This window comes from Perissodus microlepis, chromosome 10, assembly GCF_051167445.1.
Source record: "Perissodus microlepis isolate ML-2025 ecotype Zambia chromosome 10, ASM5116744v1, whole genome shotgun sequence".
Classification (NCBI taxonomy): domain Eukaryota; kingdom Metazoa; phylum Chordata; class Actinopteri; order Cichliformes; family Cichlidae; genus Perissodus; species Perissodus microlepis.
The window spans coordinates 27051748-27075034 of NC_140470.1; the positions used below are offsets into that span (position 1 = coordinate 27051748).

The following is a 23287-nucleotide window of genomic DNA, read 5'->3' on the forward strand; positions in this document are numbered from 1 at the left end:
TAGGTCGGCTTGTTTCAGCAAAACAAAAACTGATAAATCTGATTAAAAGTGCAGCATTAAAGGTTTACTGCTGCTGATGAATATAAATATACAGGCATTCATTTTACAGTTCACCAAACTGCTAATAAAATGTGTTTTAGCATTTTTAAATCCATTTATTTATTTTTGTATGAGGAAAAGTATCTACAGGTAAGCACTGAACCAAACAAGAGTGTTGATATCTGTGCTGTACTTGATGAAATCACTGGGTTGTAGGGGCGTGTCCAGAGGGGGGGGCGAACAGAGTGGCACTGTGCCTTGGATAAGATGATCTAAAAATATGTTACACTATATTTTTATAGCTGAAGTTACCCAGCAGTTAATAAGAAACTAAAATAATCTCCAGCTGAAAATCAAAAGTGATGTAATAATTATCTAAAGATTAAATAATATAGTCTGTAATGCATATTCTTCTTAGTAATTACTACTTTTACTTTCGGTACTTATATTTTGATAAAAACAAACCTCATGGATTGGTTACTGATTGGCTAATAATATAATTACCATAAAGAATGACATAAAAACTTGGTTTCGAGTAACACATTTGGTGCTTTTTAGGTATTGTTTAGTTTTAAAACTGCTAAGGCGTAGAGTGTCTGTGTCCAGATATGAATTGTCAATAAATAATAAAGCTGTACAATCATTCCACTATGGAAAAAGAACAGTTCAAACAAATCATTACCAAGACATTTGTCTTGGTGAACAAATGTACATTTCTGACCACAATGGTAGATATTATTAAGTTTCGTTTGAAGAAAAAAGACAGACTCAAGCTGGTTTAGGTAGAATACAAATTCTGCGATATCTGAGAAGATTCAAATATGATAAATCGCACCGAGCACTCCTAACCACCACTTTACAGTTAACTCTTTCATTCCTTTAAGGCACACTAAATACAACAAACATTTCTGGACTCAACCAATCAGCATTTGTGGCCAGTGTTTCCAATTCTACCAGTAAGAAGCCCCAATAAGCTTCAGCTTCACTGAAATTCAACCTCTGTTTTTTTGCCTGTATTATTTAAATGCCTGTAGAAAAGCAGCTCCAGTAATTCTAACATGTATGTTCGCACAGAAGGAGTAACAAGCTGTTATTCTTGGTCCAAGATCAGTTCACCCACTGAAAGATATGTGGGAGCAATGTGCATTTGAATCTCTGGAAATAATTTGTGCTAAGATGTTGCTAACTAACTGTTGTTGTTGGTGCTTGGTTTTAGTAACATTTATCACTGTATTTCCATGGGGTTGACCCAGATTTTCATGAAATGAGGATGAACTGTCTAAGTGTGAATGCAACTAAATACATGTAAATATTCAATGATTGCAGTAGATAAATACAAGTGTTTGAGTTACTTTGCGCATTGGATATTATATAGCTAGCTACTATTACTAAATATTAACTCCATATTAACTCTTTCTTATTTTTTTATTATTGATATATTTTCATTCAATTACTATTTCTATAAATATTATGCTACATGTAGTTTCAGTAAATCTATGTGTTAACCCACAGTTACATGCTCTATTTGCTAACTCTTAATGTGGTAGAATTATTGAATTTTTCCAGAGTATTACTGTTATCATTTTCCACACTTACATTTTAAATGTAAGTTTAAATTATTCTACTTTCTAATTATACGCAGTTCATTGTAGTTCAAAATATTATGGTATTAATAAAATGAGATTTCTGTTAACCTCACATGATGTGTAACATCTAAATAAGTATAAATTATTGACTTGTATAAAAAGACGTGTATATATTTGTCAAAATCATTTTTTATGTTTCTGTAATGGTTAGCCCACCAGATAGCAGATTTTTAATGGTCAAATTTAATCATTGATTTTATTGCCTCGTTATCAGTCCGCTCTCAGCCCTTGGTAGTTTTTTTTTTCATTTCTTGTGTAACTTCTTCCTGATGTTAACTTGGTATCGTTACATCTATCACTACAGCCGTCTTCCTCTGCTTATCTACAACTACTATGTCCGGTTGGTTAGCCATCAACACTTTGACTGAGCTAAAATCCTTCTAGATACAAGACATTCTCAACCACCCTATCCCATTTTGACCTCAGGACTTACCATGTAAGCCACTTGATTATGCCACTCCATGTATGCCCTGCTAGCTAGCATCTTTCACCCTGCTGGTACGTGCTGGATTGTTTCATGGGGATCTTTGAACAGTCTGCACCTGAGGTTTTGCCTGCATCTTGTGCTTAGAGCTTGTTACTGTGCTGCAATGATTAGTGCCTCTGTGCTGTCTTTAAGTCCAGCTTTATCCAGTCATTGGTAGGATTTCTCGACGTCAGCTACTTCTTCTATTTGTCAGTGGTACATGCCTTGCAGGGACCTGTTCTTCCTTGATGGTTCCTGTTCTTACTCCTCTTTTTTCTCAGGTTTCTGCTGCCTGAGGTATTCACTAAGCACACTATCAGCCATGGCCGCTTTCCTAATGTACTCATAGATCGTTGTTGTTTTATCCTGGATAGTGGTTCTGATACTCACTAGACCTTCCTTCCTCTTACCATACAGTCTCAGGGCCCTGGACTTGAGGTGAAACCCTCCATGCATGAAAAGGAGCTTCCTTAACTTCATTAATGGACATTTGTGGTTTGATGTCTTTGTGCAGTTTATATATATATACATATGAGGGAAGTAAACGTGTGAAACTGAACATACTGCACGTTGGGGTTGCACTGAAGTCACTGACAGTTCAGCAGTGTCACAGATTTTTGGGAAGATGCTGTGTTTCAGTGTGTGTGTGTGTCTGTGTGTGTGTGGAGCGCTCTGAAAAGACGGGGAGAAGCTTAACCGAATGGCGCCGAGGGTGTGTAGAGATCTCTTGTAGAGATTTGCGAGCGATGCATGGGTCTGTGCCGGCGATGTTTTGTGCTATTTCATGACACACTGGAGGGCCTTTTTGTGAGCTTTGGTGTTGCTACTGTACCAGGTTGTCACACAGATCGTTTTATTGTGCATCTGTAAATGCTGACAAGCAGTTTTTAGGCGAAGTTGGCTCTCCTTAACCTCCTTAAGAAATTAAAGCACTGTTGTGCCTTACCCATGACTGCTGAGGTATTGTCATTCCAGGCAAGATGAAACCTAAAGCTGAAGACTCCATGAGCTCTGTGTGTGGGTTTTTTTTTTGCAGCTCTACATCTATATCTCTTTGGTCTTTGTGATGTTTAAGACCAAGTTATTATTGATTCATGATGATGTCCCAGTATGCATGCCTATTGTTAGCAGTTATAAGTGTGATGACTGTCGTATCGTCTGCAAACTTGTTGCAAATACAACAAGAGCTAAAATTTGGGGTCTGAGCATGCAATTTGGTAAATCTACAAAATGCAATCTGAATTCAATTCTTATACAAGAAACTTTACCCACAACTTCACAGTTTATATGTTCAGAATAATTTACTCCTCAGCATACATGCGTGTAAATAACAACCTATTCCCTGGACAGTCAGTGAGGCACAGCCGATGCCCTGCTGCAATATTTTATTCTGGACATAAATAGTGAGCAGTGTTTTCACCTGTAAAAACACTCGCACTGGGGAGTTATCAGTGCCAAAGGTGCTCGCAGAACAAGAGTTTTGTGACATAGAGAAAGACTAAACATTTATAATTCAACACTAACATCAGTTGTAATCAGTCATTGCTCTACTGCACTCTCGAGTCTCCTGTATAAGCTGGCACCGCGCGTGTCTTTTGGTGGTGGATGATATCAGATGTAGGGCCTCAGGATTTACTGAGCCGAGTCCCCTGCCGCTGTTATCCTCCTCTCACAGCACGTCGTGGTTCTGGATGCTGTAACCTCCTTCTGCCTGTGTACCGCTGCAGCATGCAGCCAGCGTGCATTGCCATGGAAACTGGGTCACACAGATTATATGTTTTGGTCTGTGTTGATGTCAGTCATGCAGACGGAAAACTGGAAGAAGTCAAAGGGAGAGAAAGCAGGAGGAGCATCCTTTTCATTTTTGCCAGCACACGATTTGTGTCGTCACTGACAGCGGTTTATGTGAGAAGGTTAGGAACCCGGAGCAGGACATTTTTAGCCCAGCTATTTTTAAAGGTTTTATTGAAGCTCACAAAAAGCAAAAATAATGTGCTTTAGTGATTTTTATTGGGGATTTTCTTAATTTTGCTCAAGAATCTGTAAAAGCACCTCCCTGTACACCAATCATCCTTTAATATTAAACATTTAAAACACTGACAGATGAAGTGAATAACACTGATCATCTTTTTCTAAGTCCTAAACTAACCTTTCCACAATGCCTGCTGTTTGAGTACGAGATAACATGAGCATGATAGGTCCCCTTATGAAGTACTATCTGATAAAGTAGTATTTTTACCTGCCAGTGGGTGGTGCTTGCATAGAGCCAGACTTGAATTAATGAGTGCAGCGGCATTCAAAAGAGTTGGGACTTCACCACCAACTTTGCAGATCAATATCTCCCATAGCATTACCAGTGATTGTTGCTGTGGTTTTTCTTGGTGCAATCTATCCTTTTTAAAAAAAGAAAAAAAGTAAAGAATGTAGCTGACCCAAAAATCTACAAGACAAAGCAGAGCTCTGTTTTAACTTGTTAATACAAAAGCTAATTCTGTTCTCTCTGCAAGCTCTTAGTGCAGCATTTCATTCAAGGGAGAGTGCACGATAATGAAGTTAAACATCAAATTACTTAGGAGCAGAGTGGCTGTGAGAGAATGAAATGTTCAGAGCAATCAAAATGTATGAGGTTCCAGACAAAAGCTCATTTAAAATACTGTATGCACACTCATTGTACTGAGCTTTTCTGCAAACTCAAGTTTACATTTAGGTCAAAGACGCTGTTTAGGATTAGAATGTTTTTAGCGTTATTTATAATTGATCATCTCCTGATTCTGCTCTGATTCTGTCTTTTTGACCCAGCTCTGCATCGAGTAACCTTTTCTCTTATATGCAATAGGTTCAGCATATCCTTAACAACTCACTTCAGTATGGCTTCTCTGACTCATTGATCCATATCGGACTCCTTTCACAATGTTTGACTGCCTCTTCTAGAGTAAACGTGGATGCATTGACATCTGAGATCAACAGTGGACTGACTGGCTTCCACAGATAGGGAAAAACTCCTGTGTAGATCCAAATCTGTTCCAAACAGTAGCAGAAATACGCCGGCTGGCCACAGCTGTTACGAGGTACAGTTCACATTTTGTGTTTTTGATTTCTCTTGGGGGACTAAAACATGTTTGTCCTACAGCGCCCACTGTAGCTAGGAATTGGGATGGGCACGCAAGCAGAACTCACTTGACTACAATTCACAATATACTGACATCTAGCAGTAAGCTTTTTTTCACATAGGATATTTTATTTAAACTCTTCATTTAAAGTTTGAATTTGTGGGCATTCCCTTCTCGAGTCTTCGTGTAAGGTTAGAATGTATAGGAGTATTTTAATGGTCTTCTAATTCTTACAGGTTATTCTGGTCCTTGAAAATGAAACGATCCCTGGGGCCTATTTTCCTGGCCTCTAAAGTAATAACTTTCAGCCAATTTATCTTTCTATAATGAGGAAAGCTGCTGTTAGCAGGCATTGTACCTAACTGTTTGGGTTGGTAGTTTGTTATCATCAGAGGATTGTGGGGGGCGGGTCGGCATTTGGATGTAGGAAGTCCTCGGTGAGAGTCCTTGATACCGGCTTAAGTTAGTCTCTGCATAGCCTAACCTAGGGTAATAATCGTAGCATCAGAAATGCTGACCTCGGTCCTGACTTCCTGTACAGGGGTAACTGGGATCCATTGCTATTTCTCATCCTTGAACATCAATAACTGCTAATAATTCAAACTTCATACACGAGTTTGTGCTTTCAGCTGGTCCAAACTGCCAAAGCTGGTGGTGATGCACGCAGCCGTTACTGTTACAAGTGGTGACAGTTTAGTAGTGCCAAGGAATGCAGGTAGGGAAGAAGAATGTGAACTGGCAAACCTGTGTGTAAATAATCCAAGCTTTCATTTTTTTTCTAAAATGTTGGGTTACTTTGGATTCTCACTGCTGGATTGCACTTTTTATTCTCTGGGTTTTTGCACTCGTGGCTCATGTCTCCTTTACCAGCTGATGATTGGTGCTGAGGAGGGCTATGAAGCCGGTTGAAAGGTTCTCAGTGGCAGGGTAAATGATTAGCCTGTGCTCAGCCACAATATTCACATTACTTCAGAGACTGCAGGGCTGGGCACTGATCAATACTCTATTACTTTTCCACCTGAGCCAATCCCTGGATGGCAGGCCACCACAGGGAGCCCTCGCCGCTGCTCAGACTCCACCAATCAATGTTGTTGCAGACAGGGAGAAGAAACGTGATTAGATATCTTAACTCAGACACAGTTTCACAGAACAACATCAAAACATTGCCTCACAAAGTTCTGCCGACTTGCACGTACAGAGAGATTTCAGACAGGAAGCTCTGGTGCTGGTCAGTGTAAGGTGAGAGGATCCTGCTGGTAGAGACTGCAGGCCTCTGGGGAGCACTGCAGTGGCCTCTGCTTCAGATTAAAAGTTTGCTTTTGCAGCATACAGCTTTGCAGAGTCAGCAAATGACTGACCTTATTGTGTCCTGTGTGTGTGCACACGCTTGCAAGCTTTAGGTTCACACACTTGTGTGTATCTGTATGCTGTGATCTGCCTTTATATACATGCACATGAGCCGTGAAGGCTGATAATAGCACTAATCTTTATGATTAAAGTCAAATGGTGTGCTTGAGGCCGTCCCAGCCCACATTGGATGGGCTATTAGAGGGCTGATTCAGTCATACTTAAAATCACCCCTAGGGCACACGCTTTAAGTCTCTGTTCAGCTGCCATGTTTAGACTGTAAAACAGTATGCAGACTACCGGATTTGCCTCAGGTTTAGAGTCTCTTCTTGGTGGGTGGGTATGTGTATCACCAAAAGACCTGCATGTAAATATTTTAATTTCCAAATGAGCTGCAGAACTCCAGACGTCCTATGACATTAACATCAGCACAGAAACTGTGTGCCGGGAGCGTCATGGCATGGGTTTCCTGTAGGTGTAATGTGTAGGTGGTCCACATAGTGTGGCTCACAGAAAAGTCTACATATTCAAAAAAATCATACCTTGTGACTATAAACAAGATCAATAGAACTTAACCTGGTAATATATTAAATATTAATCTATTACAGGGATACTCAATTAGAATTTAAGAACAAAGGTCCAAAACATCACAAAGTTCCACACTTACTTTAATTCAGTATCGGATAAACATGATCTTCAGGCATTCAGGTGGCACTGCATTAAAAACAGGCATGATTCTGTCGTGGAAATCATTGCATGAAATGAGGAACACTTCCACTGTCTGTGAACACAGTTCACCATGCTGTCCACAAATGCAGGTTAAAGCTCTATCATGCGAAGAAGAAGCCAGATGTGAACATGATCTAGAAACACCACCATCTTCTCTGGGCTCACTTAAAATGGACTGAAGCTAAGTGGAAAACTAAATACGGTCAAGGAAAACTAACAATGATTAAAGTCAGGTCTGGCGAGCAGATGCACACAAGTTACTGTGAACTAAAAAGCATCAGTCACATCTTTCCTAAATGTGGATTCTGCAGAATTGGTAACGCAGGTGTAAAACGAGTGTAACCGTTTTCTAAATTTTGCCTATCTAAAAGCTCAACCTGCACCATGCTCTCTCCCTCCTGGCCCCGCTTTTACTTTTCTAACCCTAGTTGAGTGCTGCCAGTGTGTAAAGATAAAGAGCTGCTAAGTGGTCCCATGCTTGCTGCTGCCTGTTGAGTAATGGCCGAGGTGCTCATCGACCCTCTGGTCCCATAAAGCAGAGAGCAGAGAACAGACAGGCTTCACACCCAGAACACTGCAAGCACAGCTCTGCAGTAAAAATGAAGCTGGCTCATATTTTGTATCAGGTTAAATTAAAGCTTGGAGTTAGTGCATTAGATGATTTTATACAAAACAAACTCTTCTTTGAATTTCCATGAAACACCTGTTTCTGTTTTATTCTGTCTTAGGTTTTTTGTTATTGTGCTCCATTATTTTATTTCTTCTATTTACTTGAGCTTGTTTCCTTGTGTAATCATTTTTTAACTGTTTTGTTTTGCCATATTATATAGAACGCCAGGTTAGAATCAGAAAATGTTTAGAATAATATGAAGTAAGAGAAAATTGTAAAATCTATGGTGCATAGTATCATTAAAAGATAAAGAGAGTCCCACTTAATTTAGGCTGATAAGCCAAAAAATTCAACAGCTCAGTGCTGCGCTGATATTACCATTTCTTTGCCAGCTGGTTATCATATTGTTACAAAAATCTTACTCTGCTATTACTAACGTATTTGTTTCCATATCGTTATCTTCAGGCATTGTCCTGATAATTAAGTAGTAATGGCTTCTTATTTCCATATTATTACCCCACTATCACTACATTATTATTGAGCTGCAATAGAAAGAGTGTCAGGGAACTTAGTTTGCTGCTGTAAAAGTTACAACTACCATGCAAAGAAAAAACATGGATCAGCAGGATTCAGGAGGGCCTCCATCTTCTTCTGAAAATTGATGGAATTAAAATCCCAGTAAAAAAAACAAAACAAAACAACACCGTTTGATCCAGAGTCTCCCTGGACAGTCTCTGATTGTCAGCAGCTTCATTTTTCAACATGAAAATAATCTTAAACACTGTTGAAGAAGTGTGAGATCATGTTTACAGAGAACAGAACAAAAGGCGGCCAGCATCCAAAGATCTTTGAATGCCCTTCAGGAACCCTGGAGAACTATTCCTGAAGACTACTTAACGAAATTCTTGTCTTAAATCTTGTCTTGAAGAGTTCAAACTGTGCTGAAGAATAAAGGTGGTCATACTACACATTAACTCTCAAGCTTGCTAGAATTTGACACTGTTGTTGCCTTATATAAAGTGTTTCCTATGTGTTGGCACCCATTTCAGTAAATTCCCAAACGCTTACAGAGAGTCTTTAAAAGCAGAGGTGAGGCAACACTGTGGTAAACATGCCCATCTCATGTTGCTGTCATCATCAGGTAGAGCTGGTGTTCTAGTACTTGAAAGCTCAGTGGTTTCAGCCCCACCTCCTCTTGTTCACATGTCAAAGTGTCCTTGGATAACATACTGAACTCCAAACTGTGTGAGTGCTGAGTGAGAGTGGAAAAGCTCCATAAATGCCACTCAATTCACCATTTACACAGCGACCCAGATTTGTTGGAAACGGGATTGTATTTGATTTTTAAAAGGTGCAGATAACCTTGTGTAGCCAGCGTGTATGGACGAGAGTAAAAGTGGCTGTGCGTGCCGATAGATGTGCAGAGTCCAGTTTACATGCAGGAGAAAAAGCGTGAGCAGCTCATTGAACGTGTTGTTAGCGGTAATAGGCTGTCTGTACACACTGTGCCAGAAAATGGACCTCGACACAGCAGCCGCAGCAAATGTGATTTCACAAATGCACACAGCCCACCCATCTCCCCCCACTCCCGACTCCTGGGTAGAAGATCATGACTGTGAAACATGGATGCATAAGGACAGATGGTTTCTTTCTGATTCATGAACTCAATAACCTATTTATGCACCTCTGTGCCTTGTACTGTGGGCTGTACACAATTCAATTCAATTCAATTTTATTTATATAGCGCCAAATCACAACAAAAGTCGCCTCAAGGCGCTTCATAGATACAGAGAAAAACCCAACAATCATATGACCCCCTATGAGCAAGCACTTTGGCGACAGTGGGAAGGAAAAACTCCCTTTTAACAGGAAGAAACCTCCGGCAGAACCAGGCTCAGGGAGGGGCGGCCATCTGCTGCGACCGGTTGGGGTGAGAGAAGGAAGACAGGATAAAAGACATGCTGTGGAAGAGAGACAGAGGTTAATAACAGATATGATTCAATGCAGAGAGGTCTATTAATACATAGTGAGTGAGAAAGGTGACTGGAAAGGAAAAACTCAATGCATCTTGGGAATCCCCCGGCAGCCTACGTCTATTGCAGCATAACTAAGGGAGGATTCAGGGTCACCTGGTCCAGCCCTAACTATATGCTTTAGCAAAAAGGAAAGTTTTAAGCCTAATCTTAAAAGTAGAGATAGTTTCTGTCTCCCGAATCAAAACTGGAAGCTGGTTCCACAGAAGAGGGGCCTGAAAACTGAAGGCTCTGCCTCCCATTCTACTTTTAAATACTCTAGGAACAACAAGTAGGCCTGCAGAGCGAGAGCGAAGTGCTCTAATAGGGTGATATGGTACTACAAGGTCATTAAGATAAGATGGGGCCTGATTATTTAAGACCTTGTATGTGAGGAGCAGGATTTTGAATTCAATTCTGGATTTAACAGGAAGCCAATGAAGGGAAGCCAAAACAGGAGAAATATGCTCTCTCTTTCTAGTCCCTGTCAGTACTCTTGCTGCAGCATTTTGGATTAGCTGAAGGCTTTTCAGTGAGTTTTTTGGACATCCTAATAATAATGAATTACAGTAGTCCAGCCTGGAAGTAATAAATGCATGAACTAGTTTTTCAGCGTCACTCTGAGACAGGATATTTCTAATTTTAGAGATGTTGCGCAAATGGAAGAAAGCAGTCTTACATATTTGTTTAATATGTGCGTTGAAGAACATGTCCTGGTCAAAAATGACTCCAAGGTTCCTCACAGCGTTACTGGAGGCCAAGGTAATGCCATCCAGAGTATGAATCTGGTTAGATACCATATTTCTAAGATTTTCAGGGCCGAGTACAATAACCTCAGTTTTATCTGAATTAAGAAGCAGAAAGTTAGCGGCCATCCAGGTCTTTATGTCTTTAAGACATTCCTGCAGTTTAACTAATTGGTGTGTGTTATCTGGCTTCATGGACAGATAGAGCTGGGTGTCATCTGCATAGCAGTGAAAATGTATGCTATGTCTTCTAATGATGCTGCCTAAGGGAAGCATGTATAATGTAAACAGAATTGGTCCTAGCACTGAACCCTGTGGAACTCCATAATTAACCTCAGTGTGTGAAGAGGACTCTCCATTTACATGTACAAATTGGAGTCTATTAGATAGATATGATACAAACCACTGCAGTGCAGTACCTGTAATACCTACAGCATGTTCTAATCGCTCTAATAGGATATTATGGTCGACAGTATCGAACGCTGCACTGAGGTCTAGCAGGACAAGCACAGAGATGAGTCCACTGTCAGAGGCCATAAGAAGATCATTTGTAACCTTCACTAAAGCTGTTTCTGTGCTGTGATGAGCTCTGAAACCTGACTGAAACTCTTCAAATAAACCATTCCTCTGCAGATGATCTGTTAGCTGTTTGACAACTACTCTTTCAAGGATTTTTGATATGAAAGGAAGGTTGGAGATTGGCCTATAATTAGCTAAGACTGCTGGGTCTAGAGATGCTTTTTGAGTAAAGGTTTAACCACAGCCAGCTTGAAGGCCTGTGGTACATAGCCGACCATTAGAGATAGGTTGATCATATTTAAGATCGAAGAATTAATCAATGGCAGGACTTCTTTGAGCAGTTTTGTAGGAATGGGGTCTAAAAGACACGTTGATGGTTTGGAGGAAGTAATTATTGAAGTTAACTCAGAAAGATCAATTGGAGAAAAAGAGTCTAACTTAACATCAATGGTACTAAGAGTAGCTGTAGATAATATTACATCTGTGGGATGATTACTGGTAATTTTTTCTCTAATGATAAAAATTTTATTTGTGAAGAAGTTCATGAAGTCATTACTGGTTAACGTTAAAGGGATGGTTGGCTCAACAGAGCTCTGACTCTTTGTCAGCCTGGCTACAGTGCTGAAGAGAAACCTGGGGTTGTTCTTATTTTCTTCAATCAGTGATGAATAGTAAGATGTTCTGGCTTTGCGGAGGGCTTTCTTATAAAGCAGCAAACTATTTCTCCAGGCTAAATGATGATCCTCTAAATTTGTGACACGCCATTTCCTCTCCAGATTACGAGTCATCTGCTTTAGGGTACGTGTTTGAGAATTATACCACGGAGTCAGGTACTACACACAGTTTATTAACCAGAAACCTTATTTCAGAGGCGTTTCACCCTCAAAACAATAACTTGCTTTTTTTTCCCCCATTAAAATTATTTTTTTAAAACACATATAAATAATAGTATGAGTTCCTGCAAGGGTTCTACTCATGTACTGGCTGTGCAGCGTGTTTCATAAGTGTTTTTGTCTTTCTCTGGGAGTGTAGGAGCTGTGTGAGGACCCTCACCTGTTTGTAGATGGCATCAGTGCACACGATCTGCATCAGGGACAGCTGGGTAACTGCTGGTTTGTCGCAGCGTGTTCCAGCCTGGCCTCCCGAGAGTCTTTGTGGCAAAAGGTAAGAACATGTTTTTTCCTCTGCCTTTTTTCCTGATTACAAGGTTGGATTAATCTTTTATTAAACCCTGAAAACATAAACCTACCGATGAAACACTTCTGGTTTGCATTGTGTCTGTTGTTACTGTAAATCTGCACTTAAATGATTTTAAACAAAGTGTGGGTGGGAGTATTTTTAAACTCCAGACCAAGCTTGTTATTAGCTATGGGTGGAATGCATTTAGGGTCTTTTTAAGATTATGGAAATGTAACTTTGAAATCGTTGCTTCAACCACTCAGCCATCTTCAAAGCAAGTTTGGTGGATCAAGACGGCGATAAACAGCAATAAGATGGAGTCGGTCTGCTATCGGTTTGTGATAGAATTCAGTCAAGTTGGCAGTTAATGCATCTGTTAAATAGTTGCTGCGGGACAGCAATTTATCTGTAAAATGACAGCCACTCAGCAACCTCGTTTATATCTTGGAAGATAATCAGAATCCAAGAAGTTGAATTTGAGTTCCTTAATGCAAAGAGACGAGTCGCAGACAAATTGTTCTGACTCAAACTGATTGCAGTGTGTTTGCAAACTGTTTACAGTCAGTCCAACTTGAGCCACGATTGATTTTCATCATCCATGTCTTTTTGGATCTTGAATGTAGCAAGAAACCCACCTAGCTAGCTAGTATTACCCAGCATGCTTTTCAGATTTGTGATTTTATAAATATTTAGTGTTACAAATTGTAATTTTTCAAGTTCCAATTCCCCACGCATTCCTCCACCTCTTATGAAAATATCGAACTATTCCTTTAAACCAGAATAAACTAATGACTGCAGCTGCTTGCCAGTTGAAAGCTGCTGTACTCTTTTGCTCCCTCTAATGGCTGAGTGTCCATTTTTGTCAGATAACTTCTTCTCACTGAACAGTTGCCAGCATTACCAAACAAACCACACACAACCCTTTGGTTGAGGATCGGCCAGGTAATGGAGGCATAGTTGAAGAGAGAAAGTCCCTGTGCAAAAGTGTGCACAGTACATTGGAAAAAAGGGATGCAACATATGCTCGACTGTGTTTAAGCATCCATTAGGAAACATTACTATAAGAAGTAAACACCAGACTGCATCAGTCAGTAGAAGTCTGAATGGTGGAGTCTAATGTGGAGTCTCTGAGGACAGACTGGAAGCACTAAGGCTAGATGGATGTCCTCTGAATGGGTTTTTATTAGTGAGGGTTTTTTTATTATTATTTTACATGGTTAACCAGCAGAGGCGTTTCTGCACTGCTAAAGCAAGCAGGGGCACACTTAGCAGTAAGAAGACAGAATACAGTTAGGTCCATAAATATTTGGACATTGGACATGGACAACTTTTATCTAATTTTGGTTCCATACATTACAACACTGAATTATTAAATGAAACAACTAAGATGCAGTTGAAGTGCAGAGTGGATAAAATGTGAGGAACTAAAGCATCTTTTTTAGTACAGTCCCTTCATTTCAGGGGCTCAAAGGTGATTGGACAAAATAAATAACTAAAAATAAAAAGAACCCTGTCATTGGTTTGCCTCTGATAGCTGCAGACTGGAAACACCCCACAAGGGCTCCAGCTTGTCTAGCCATCACAGTGTGGCCCTTTGTCAAACTTACCTATTTTTCTGCTGCTAACATATCAACTTTGCGGACAAAATTATCACTTGCTGCCTGATATATGTGCCACAAGTGCCATGATGAGAAGATAATCAGTGTTATTCACTTCACCTGACAGTGGTTTTGTTATGCCTGATCAGTGTAAGCCCTTCTAACACCAAATCCTGTCACTTAGCAGCCGTCTTTGCAATGTGTCTGTGCAGTTATTCAATACAGCTCAGAGGTGTGGTACATTTTCCCCAAAGTAAGACTTAAATGGAAATAAAAATCCAGAATTAATTCACAAGTGGAACTTCTGTCTTTGTGACATCTATGGCAGATTTATAATTTGGAAAAAAAAAAAGTTTTATGCAGAAAAAAATATGATATTCTTCTGATTTTCTCGTGTTGGTTTTGCATTGTGATCAGCCTTAGCAGGTGTCTTTTTCAAGATTTATTTTTAGGCATTTTGATTCTATTTGATAAGATGGGTAATAGGTGAAAAGGACGGGGGGGTGACATGCAGCAAAGTTGATGTCATTGTTAATCAGTCATAGCTGTTGTCCAGCAGTGTGGTTTGTTGTAAGGAGATGCAACAGTGCTTTAACAGATTTCATCCAATGTTTACTACCTCTGCTAATTGAATAAAGGTGCATTGGAGATCTTTAAATGGACCGCAGAGAGCTTCATTCAGCTGTCCTTACTTTCAGAGATGTAGTTTGCTGCAATGAAAAGTCAATTTGAAGCCTTTTAAACACAGATTTAAATAAACAAGTGTTTGCATCCTGATTGGCATCACACATCCACTATCACCAGCTTGAGCACACAAACTTGCAGCGTTTTGTCAATAAAGAGCAGTTTATTTGAACTGTGCTGAGCTCTGTAGCCGGTTTGAAGTCTCTGGCATCAGAATGATTCTGAGATGTTCTTTCACGTGCTGATAGAGGAAACAAAATGATTAGTGAGGTTTAATGGGATTTGAAACAAGATGCCTCAGCCTGTTCTAGAGAAATGCTGTATTGTGGAACTAGGCCGAGTACACATGGGGATGCTTACATGGCAGCTTGATCAGGTCCATCCTCAAGGAACAGCATGTCTGCTGCTTATTTCCCTTCTTAGGTCTTTAGTTTTGGCTGATTATTTTGTTCTGGTTTTTCCTTCTTTGTTAATGTCTTTTCTTTTTTTAACATGATGCACATGTCTGATTAGAATCACTGTAAATCTTCCTTAATCCACCTGAGCTTGTTGAATGCACGTTTGTGTTGATTATTGCCATCTACCTGCAGTGTAATTGTTCCTGTAATTTAACAGCTAAAATTCACAGGCCATTTTTCTGGTGCACTGCAGTTGTTATCAGACACCTGTAGGTGCATTATCACCACAGTAGGCCTTTCTTTGAAGCCCCAGGTGGCGTTCTGAAACGATAGGTGCACTTGTAGGATTGTTTAATGCAATTTTAAAATGCATGCACACAAGTACAGGAATTAAGTTTTTGTGTGAAATTTGTAGCTTTCCCTGCATTCGCCTCTGGAGCCCACCTGGTCTTTTAGTTCTACTAAAATCGAGTTTTTGGAGTGCTGCCTACACACGTACACATGGCAAAGAAGTTATAAAACTAAAACTTTTATTGCTGAGCCACTTACAAAACAAACAAGATGAAAGCCAAGAACAAATAATCCAACCAAACCTTCAAATCTTCCAAAAGACAAACTGCAAGGGATGAAACAACAAAGAATAGAAAACTGATAGGGTTTAAATACACAAGAGGAGATTGGGACAGAGTGAACACATCTGGGGAAACAGATGAACTGAATCTAATGAGATAAGGGACTGTCAAAGTAAAGCAGGAACATTGGGACAAGGACTAAGATATACTAAATTGACAGAACTAAACAGGGACACAGAAACCAGACACGGGGACGCAACTGACTTCTCATAGGAGATGCTGAGGACAAAAACATAAAGACTAGGCTAGGACAGACTGGACACGTCAGGTAACTTACAAAATAAACAAGGTGCTTGCTTAAGTTCCAGTGTATTTGACCTGTCAGGGCCACTGTAGGCATATAAAAGTGTGTCACTTCTTCCAGAATTGCTCCAGTAAAGCCACAAAATGCTGTAAATCATAAACTCAATTGTGTCCTGCCTGAACAGGAGAGAGTATTTCAGATGCAAAACGAAGTGTAGTCAGTGTAAACACAGACCAGAAGAGGGTCCATCATACTCGGGCACGGTACGAGGTAACTGCACCTAATTTTAGAGCACCTTCAGTTTCAAAACAGTATCAAAATATTCAAACCAGATTAACACGTCTTTTGTGATTTTTGTCTGTTTTCTGTCACACTGAGGTTTTAAAATTCTTTTTTGCACCTTGACTTGAGAAAAAATCTTCTTCTTTTTTCTTACAAAAAACCACAAGAAGATGCAGTGTTAAATAACAGTATGTTAGTAATGTAAAGCTTTGTGTGATGGTAAACGTGGAGAAAAAAGGAAGTAAATTCGTGAAATAATCTGCAGGCAGGAGGAGTTTTTATGGAGCAGAGCATACTCAGCACAGGCCCAGGTGTCGTCTACGCCGCAGATGACCCTCCAATCAGCACCTGCAAGAAAGTACAGCTCAACAGAAAAGAAAAGAGACACGTAGGGTCATTTGGAAAATATCCGCTCCATGCTGCCACCCCTCAGTGAGCGTCGCCTGCAGCTGCTAAAGGAAACTTCCAATCAGCATCCGCTGTTGTATTTTTTCCAAGATGTTGCCACTTGTTCATTCTTTTCTTGTTTCTTGTTCTTCGTCATTAGAATTTGTTACATAATAAATTATAATACACTTTTTTAAAAAATACATCCAGGTTTTAAAACATTTATTACTGACTCAGTCCTGGAACCAGAGTTTCTTCATTCCTCATTTTGGACACATTTTATTCTTCACTCACCTTTTCTCTGACTGTGTGTTTATACACATCGCATCTGCATTTAATCGTTAGCTATTATTAATCTCTGGCTCTCTTCCATAGTGTGGCTTTTGCCCTGTCTTCCTTCTTCTTCCTGAGTCCGGTTCTGCTGGAGGTTTCTTCCTGTTAAAAGGGAGTTTTGCCTTCCCACTGTCAACAAGTGTTTTACTTATTTGGGTTCATGTGATTCCTTACTTATTGAAGTAAACTGAAATTCATTATTCTTATTTGAAATAATCTGCCTTGCTATGGTTTCATGTCGGCACCTTTGAATATAACCAACACTTGCAGTCATTGCCTCAAAACAAGTGTAAACAGGAGGAGGATTTTTGTTTCTTTTTAATAGAGATTTAATGCGGTTGTGTTTCCACAGACATACAGGTTTGTGTCCTTTCCTGTGCTTTTTGTGTTTGTGTGTTAGGAGGTCGTGGTGGAGACTGGAGGAGAGACAGGTGGACCATTTTACACATATATCAAGAGACTGAATGAGCTAGTTGTTACTATGTACCGTTTTAGCTGTTGGGGTGCTCCCACTGATATAGTCTACATTCTTTTTTGTTTTTCATGCTCAATGTGGAAAAAAATCCCTTGTTAGTCTCTCTCTCAGTAGCAGTAGCCCTGTTCTGGTTTTGTCGTGTAGCATGGAGGGTGGATAGCGCTACATTAATGAGTAGACATTACTGACTCCTTCTGTGCCCGTGGTTAGCAGTCATTACTAATCTCACGGGGGGGATGACAGCCATACCGACCAACCTGATTGGGCTCTAGTGCCGAAACACTAACCGGTCGTCACACAGGAAGTCCAGATCAAGTTTTCCCTATAAACCAAAATGTGTCAACAAAGTATAGCTGAGACATCTTTCAAGCCATCTAAAAGCTAACCATATAAAAATGTCATGAATTTAAATGTAAATGTGCAGGAAACAAAGTAACAGGTTTAGTTTTCTTTTCTTTTTTGGGCAGGATAATTCATGTAATTCATGAAAAATTAGGCTTTAATCTTAGAATCCTTTATTCTTAATTCACAGTTTTTGAATGCATTAAGTAGCCAGTGTCAGGTCTTGTAAGCGAGGATAGACATCCTCATTTACTTAGTTTCCTGCCAGTTTTACTTCCTGTGAGAGCAAAACAAGTAAATGGTCCAAGTCTCCCAGGAGCAGACACATCTCCCTGGAGATCCTACTTCAAAACATTTTGTACTTTTGTACCAGTTAATTACCTGCAAAAAGCTGCCAGCTTTTAAAGTTCTTTCAAATAGTTCTGGAAATATTTTAACTTGTAATTTTTGATGTTCTTTTATTTGTGTTAATGAGAAAAATCCTCACTTGATAATGGGATGACCGGTGGGCCTATTTCTCTGGCGCATTAGTTTACCTCTCAGTCACAGGGCGACAGGAAAGAGTGAGCAGAGAAGACATACCAACGAGGACAGTCAGTGAAAATTCATATTCATGCATTCAACACTGTTGGCAAGATCGATTTAATTGAGACTCTTGAGAATGTGCAGAGTTAGATTTTTTTTTTTTTTTTAAGCAAAACCGAGCCTCTGAGTTGCATGTTAGTCACACGCTTTGTACGGACAAGAAACGAGTCTAAATCCTCCTGTCATCTGGATTATTTTCCTTTTTCTCTCACACTTTTCCAGACACTTGTCTTCTCATTCACAGTTAGCATTTCATCCCCTGAGGCAGTTTGAAAGCAGTCAGGGCGAGCCTGCAGGAGGAAGAAGTGGAGGAGGAGGAGGCAGAGAGGTGAAATCCACATGCATCTCCTCACTTGTTTGTCAGGGTCACCATGTAAGACAGAGACCGATGAGGTGGCAGGAACCTGTTCCCCTCATCCGCTGGGGAATAGTTGCACCCATCCACAGAAGTAAACACTGTCTCTATGCATTATCTCGTGTGGGAATCGGCTCCAGCAAACCCTTCAGGGCTGGCTGTTTGTGAGTTAGAGATGGGATAACAATTTTGTTCAACACTCAAACCCAAAGCACTTAAGAAAATGCAGATACGCCTTTTAGAATGATTGGATTTATTTCAATGATCTGATACAAAGTTATGAAACAACAACCTGTTTTGATCACTAAAGTGTTTTTGAGTCCTTAAAGGATGTCATATGGCCTGTGTCGATATTTTAGAGGGGAGGAATCATAAAAGGAGACAGAGGGCTGGCTTTATAGTAGCGGGTTCCTCAACTGAAAGCACACAAACACTGAAGATGAGTCCAAGTATCTGTCCGAGATCCTACACGCCGAGTCTTATTTGTCCACCGTGAAGGTGATGGAGCAGTCGACCGTCTCTGGGCTGCAGCCTTCTGAAAATGCAAACAAGAAGTACATCACCTTCCTCACCTTGGCCAGCTCCGCGATCCTCTCACCAAACTCGTCAGCGTCAGCCTCGTAGCACTGGACTGGTGCTTCGTCCCCATTGCCCGCTGCTCTCCAGAAAACACCTGCCGGCTCGAGCAGCTGACGGGTCATCAGGTTGGTGAGGTCAGGCGTCCAGAGCTGCGAGGTACCCATGACGGTGAGGCGGCCCGGCTGGGCCAGCCACACCTTCCAGTGTGAGAACTGGAGGGACTGGTTTGAGAAGTCCAGCCGGTAAACGGCCTCATTGCCCTGCAGCAGGCGCTCGCCCTCCTGCCTTTTTTGGCCGCGCTGCTGCAGGGACTGAACCCGCAGGCGCATCACCTCCGTCAGCTCCACGTCCAGCCGGAAGGGCAGCTTCACCTCTTTAGACATGCTCAGAGGGCACACCTTGACAGGCAGAGAGGTCAATACCAACTGCAAGGCTGGATTAGATCGGCAGCTATGTCGAAGCTAATTTATCTCTGTCCAGACCCTCCTGTGCTCCGCTCCTTTCTGCTGGCTTACACATGAGCGTGTACTACTGATAGCAGAGGCGGGTCTTACTTAGAACTACAGAAGGAGATAGAGAAAACAAGATGCAACCACAGTGCAGGGTTAGCCCTCAGGGAGCTGTGCTTAATAGTGTTTGTCACATTCGTTTGTGTCTCTGCTTCCTTAGATACAGATTCTTAACTGTAACACATTTATTGCATGAAGTGTCGTCTAGATTTTGGAAGCCTGCATGAGTGGCAAAACAAATGTGAATGCCAGAAGTAAGAGTCAGGTGGTCCCTCGCATGTAATGGGTGGGCTTCTATCATCTGAGGATAAGAAGAAGGGAGTGTTAAGAAAGCCTCTTCACTCCTCTTATGTGGCAGCAGGGGAAACCAGAGTTCAGCTGCTGTATAGCAGCACTCCCCAGCTGAAAGCTGAGATAGATGAAGCCCCCCCCCAATTGCACACTGCAGAGACAGAGACTAAGTAGCAGCTATGGTGGAGTGCAAGAGAGATTGCTTCCCGAAGGATTACGAAATGACTCTGTGGTGTGGTGCTTATTTTTTTTTGTTTCTTCCTTCTCCTCGCCTGTAAAAAGGAGCTGTTGCTGCCTCTCAGAGCTCTGGAGGGGCCAGATTCTCTCCATCAGCGGGTGTCACCTCCTGCAGAGAGGGTTGACAGTAACTGCTGTTCAGTTAGCGCACCCTGACATCTCCAAGAACTCCCGCTGGGACAGTCAGTCACACATGTTGTCGCTCTCTGCATCATTTGCAGGTTTTATCTGAGACTGTATTCGTGCTGATAGAGGCTTCACAGACACCCTTTTTGCAGGTCACTTCTGGTGTTCATAAGATGCTCCGTTATGACTCTGAGCCGCAGTGGGATCACGGTGAAATGATATTTCATAAAAGATGAGAGCAATCACACCACGCTATAGTTCAGAAATCACTTGTTGTGTCCCCTTGTACATTTCTGGATGTTGTCCGGTCACTGATTTCATTTCATTGCAGAAAGTATGAAGATAGTCATCATTTAAATATGTGAGTTATAGAACCAAATCAGTCTGAGAACAGCTGATGAGGAGGAGAGAACAAAGCTCTTCTTTGTACCAGGATGTAAACATGTTTATTTCTGCTGTCTGTTGGGATTAACATTATTTTGGCTGTTTGACTGATTTCCTGCAGCAAGAAGTTGTGTTCAATGAAAAAGCTGAGATAAAATATTGCTCGCCACACATATGCGGACCAGCTGGGAGTGAAATTCAAACATACAGTGGGAGCTACCGTAGACTAAAGTAGAGCTAAAAGGAAAAGCCCTGGACTCTGCACTCTCAACCACAAACACACGCACAGCAGCATGCATAACAGTCTAAGGTAGCAAAAACAAAGAATTGGGCTTAACCAGATATTAATATCTGATCATATGAAAGAGGTTAAACATCTACTTAGCTTACCTAACACTGGGTTGGTGAAAGGAGATTGGGGATATGTCAAAAACCTCTGGGAGGAATTTTGCTCATTGCGTCAGGAACCAAACTTTGCTGGACTGGCACAGCATTGTTTCTATAACAGAAGGAGAGTGAGAGGCTATAATAGAAATACCATAATATTAACAAAGGCTGTAACCTGTCTGCTGCAGATATTTCTTTATTTTATTGGAAATCAGTCAAAAATGTTGTCATTTAACTTTGGTTTGCACTTTTTTAGGAAATTTGGGTGTGATTAAGATAATAGATGATTTCATTATTAAAGAAAGACTGAAATACAAGCTTTTTTGCCTGCATTGAGTCAGTATTCTGAATGGCGAGTTATATATCAAATACATATTTACATGTGCAGTCCTGCGTTCATACACGTGTGCATGCTTTCTTAAATCAGTTAAGTGATAACTATATGTACTTTGTGATACTAGGGCAGTTTTTAGTTGCCTCTCCATTGTGTGGACCGACTCCAGCGCCACTGTCTCAGACTGCAAGGTGGTGGTGGCAGACATTGTGAGCTTCTTGTAGGTGCAACACTTCTTCACCTGCTGCAGGTGTGGTTAAAGGGACCCTCCAGCACACAGGGGCTCTCCAGAGCAGAAGGACGACTGCCGTGACCGGTTTCAGTCCAGTACGGTGGAGTCAGTGTCTCTCACCGTAGCTGAAAGATATCAAAGACCTGAGGGACCTGAGCCTGGAAGAGCACAACTGAACTTTGAAAATAAGAGGACTGTAAACTAATAAATGAGTTGCAGGTAATGTTGCTCTCTTGGTCAAAAGGAGGTCAAAAGTTCTCAAAGTTGGGTTACTGAGCCACGTCTCTGTGCAGGAAACACTGCTCTGTGTCTGCTCAGGGCTCTGAGGTCATCAAGAAATTCCTGATACGTGTATTTGTTTTACCTCCCCTGTGAAAAAACTAACTACAGTTCACAAAATGGAGTCTGGTTATGGGCATTTCGCTGGGCCCGAGCAAATGCAGGCAGCCAAAACACACACACACACACACACTGCAGTCAAACAGTTATTACCTCTCACCCATGTCCTATTACAGCTGGATTTATGACTGTGAAAGACAAGGTTATAAATTTGTCCCCTAATCCTGAACGCAACAGCAGACATGAGGGGGACGGTGGTCTCGCTTCGCCTGCCCACTCCACTATGATATTATTTGTGCTCCATGGACCAACGGCTATTTGTTTGGCTTACCTGCCCCTCTGCTCCCCTGTCCTTTTCCACCATGTAGGTCATTCCAGACTGGAAGGAGCAGGAGTGGGATACAGAAAAACCAGACTCCTACGCTGGGATTTTCCACTTTCGCTTCTGGCGCTTCGGGGAGTGGGTGGACGTGGTGATTGATGACCGCCTACCGACGGTGGACAACCAGCTGGTCTACTGCCACTCCAACGACAGCAACGAGTTCTGGAGCGCCCTGGTGGAGAAAGCCTATGCCAAGTGAGCATCAGAGGCAGCAGATTTTACTTAAACTCGACTATAAATCCATCGGAGTCAGATTTATGAAGCTTGTACAGAGTCACCAAGGGTGTGGTCACATATTGGTGTCATTAACACTTTTTTTCACATCACAGATACATTCATTATTCCTAGAAATCATCCCATAACACAGAAATTTGTAAGATGTGTTAAACTGTGCTGAACGTTTATCATTTATCAGTGAACAGGCGAGACGAGCACATTTCAGCAGGTTTCTGTCCACAAAGCAAAAACACCAAAAGCAGCCCGATACAAAAGAATTATTATGTCCTTCATAAAACACAAGACGACACAAGAGTACATCATTTTTTAGACGTGGATGACTCAACATTGATATCAAATAACAAATATAATTTTAAAGCTATGCGGAAAACACACTCTGCCTTTTTTTGGTCATTAATAAATAGACATTTTTACCATAAGCTTGAAAGCAAAATTTAAATAAAATGCAGGAATTAAGTGTAAAAAAAAATGAAGTGTAAATTTCTGTTGCTACATCTGTGAATATGGCATCAGTTCTTTATTACTTTTTTGT

At 41.0% G+C, this 23287-nt stretch overlaps 2 protein-coding genes across 4 annotated transcripts in view; one reads left to right on the forward strand and one right to left on the reverse strand.

Annotated features, from left to right (window-relative positions):
• capn5b (calpain 5b) overlaps positions 1-23287 on the forward strand; it is a 60503-nt gene that overhangs the window by 15375 nt on the left and 21841 nt on the right. For all 3 annotated transcript variants that reach the window (XM_084940870.1, XM_084940868.1, XM_084940869.1), the window contains exons 3-4: positions 12257-12388; positions 22505-22713. In XM_084940870.1, the coding sequence (XP_084796996.1) occupies positions 12257-12388; positions 22505-22713 (341 nt within the window). The remainder of the gene's footprint in view (positions 1-12256; positions 12389-22504; positions 22714-23287) is intronic.
• On the reverse strand, positions 18838-19813 carry ompb (olfactory marker protein b). The gene has a single exon (XM_084940871.1). The coding sequence runs from the start codon at positions 19678-19680 to the stop codon at positions 19198-19200; it is 483 nt and encodes a 160-aa protein (XP_084796997.1). The 5' UTR covers positions 19681-19813; the 3' UTR covers positions 18838-19197.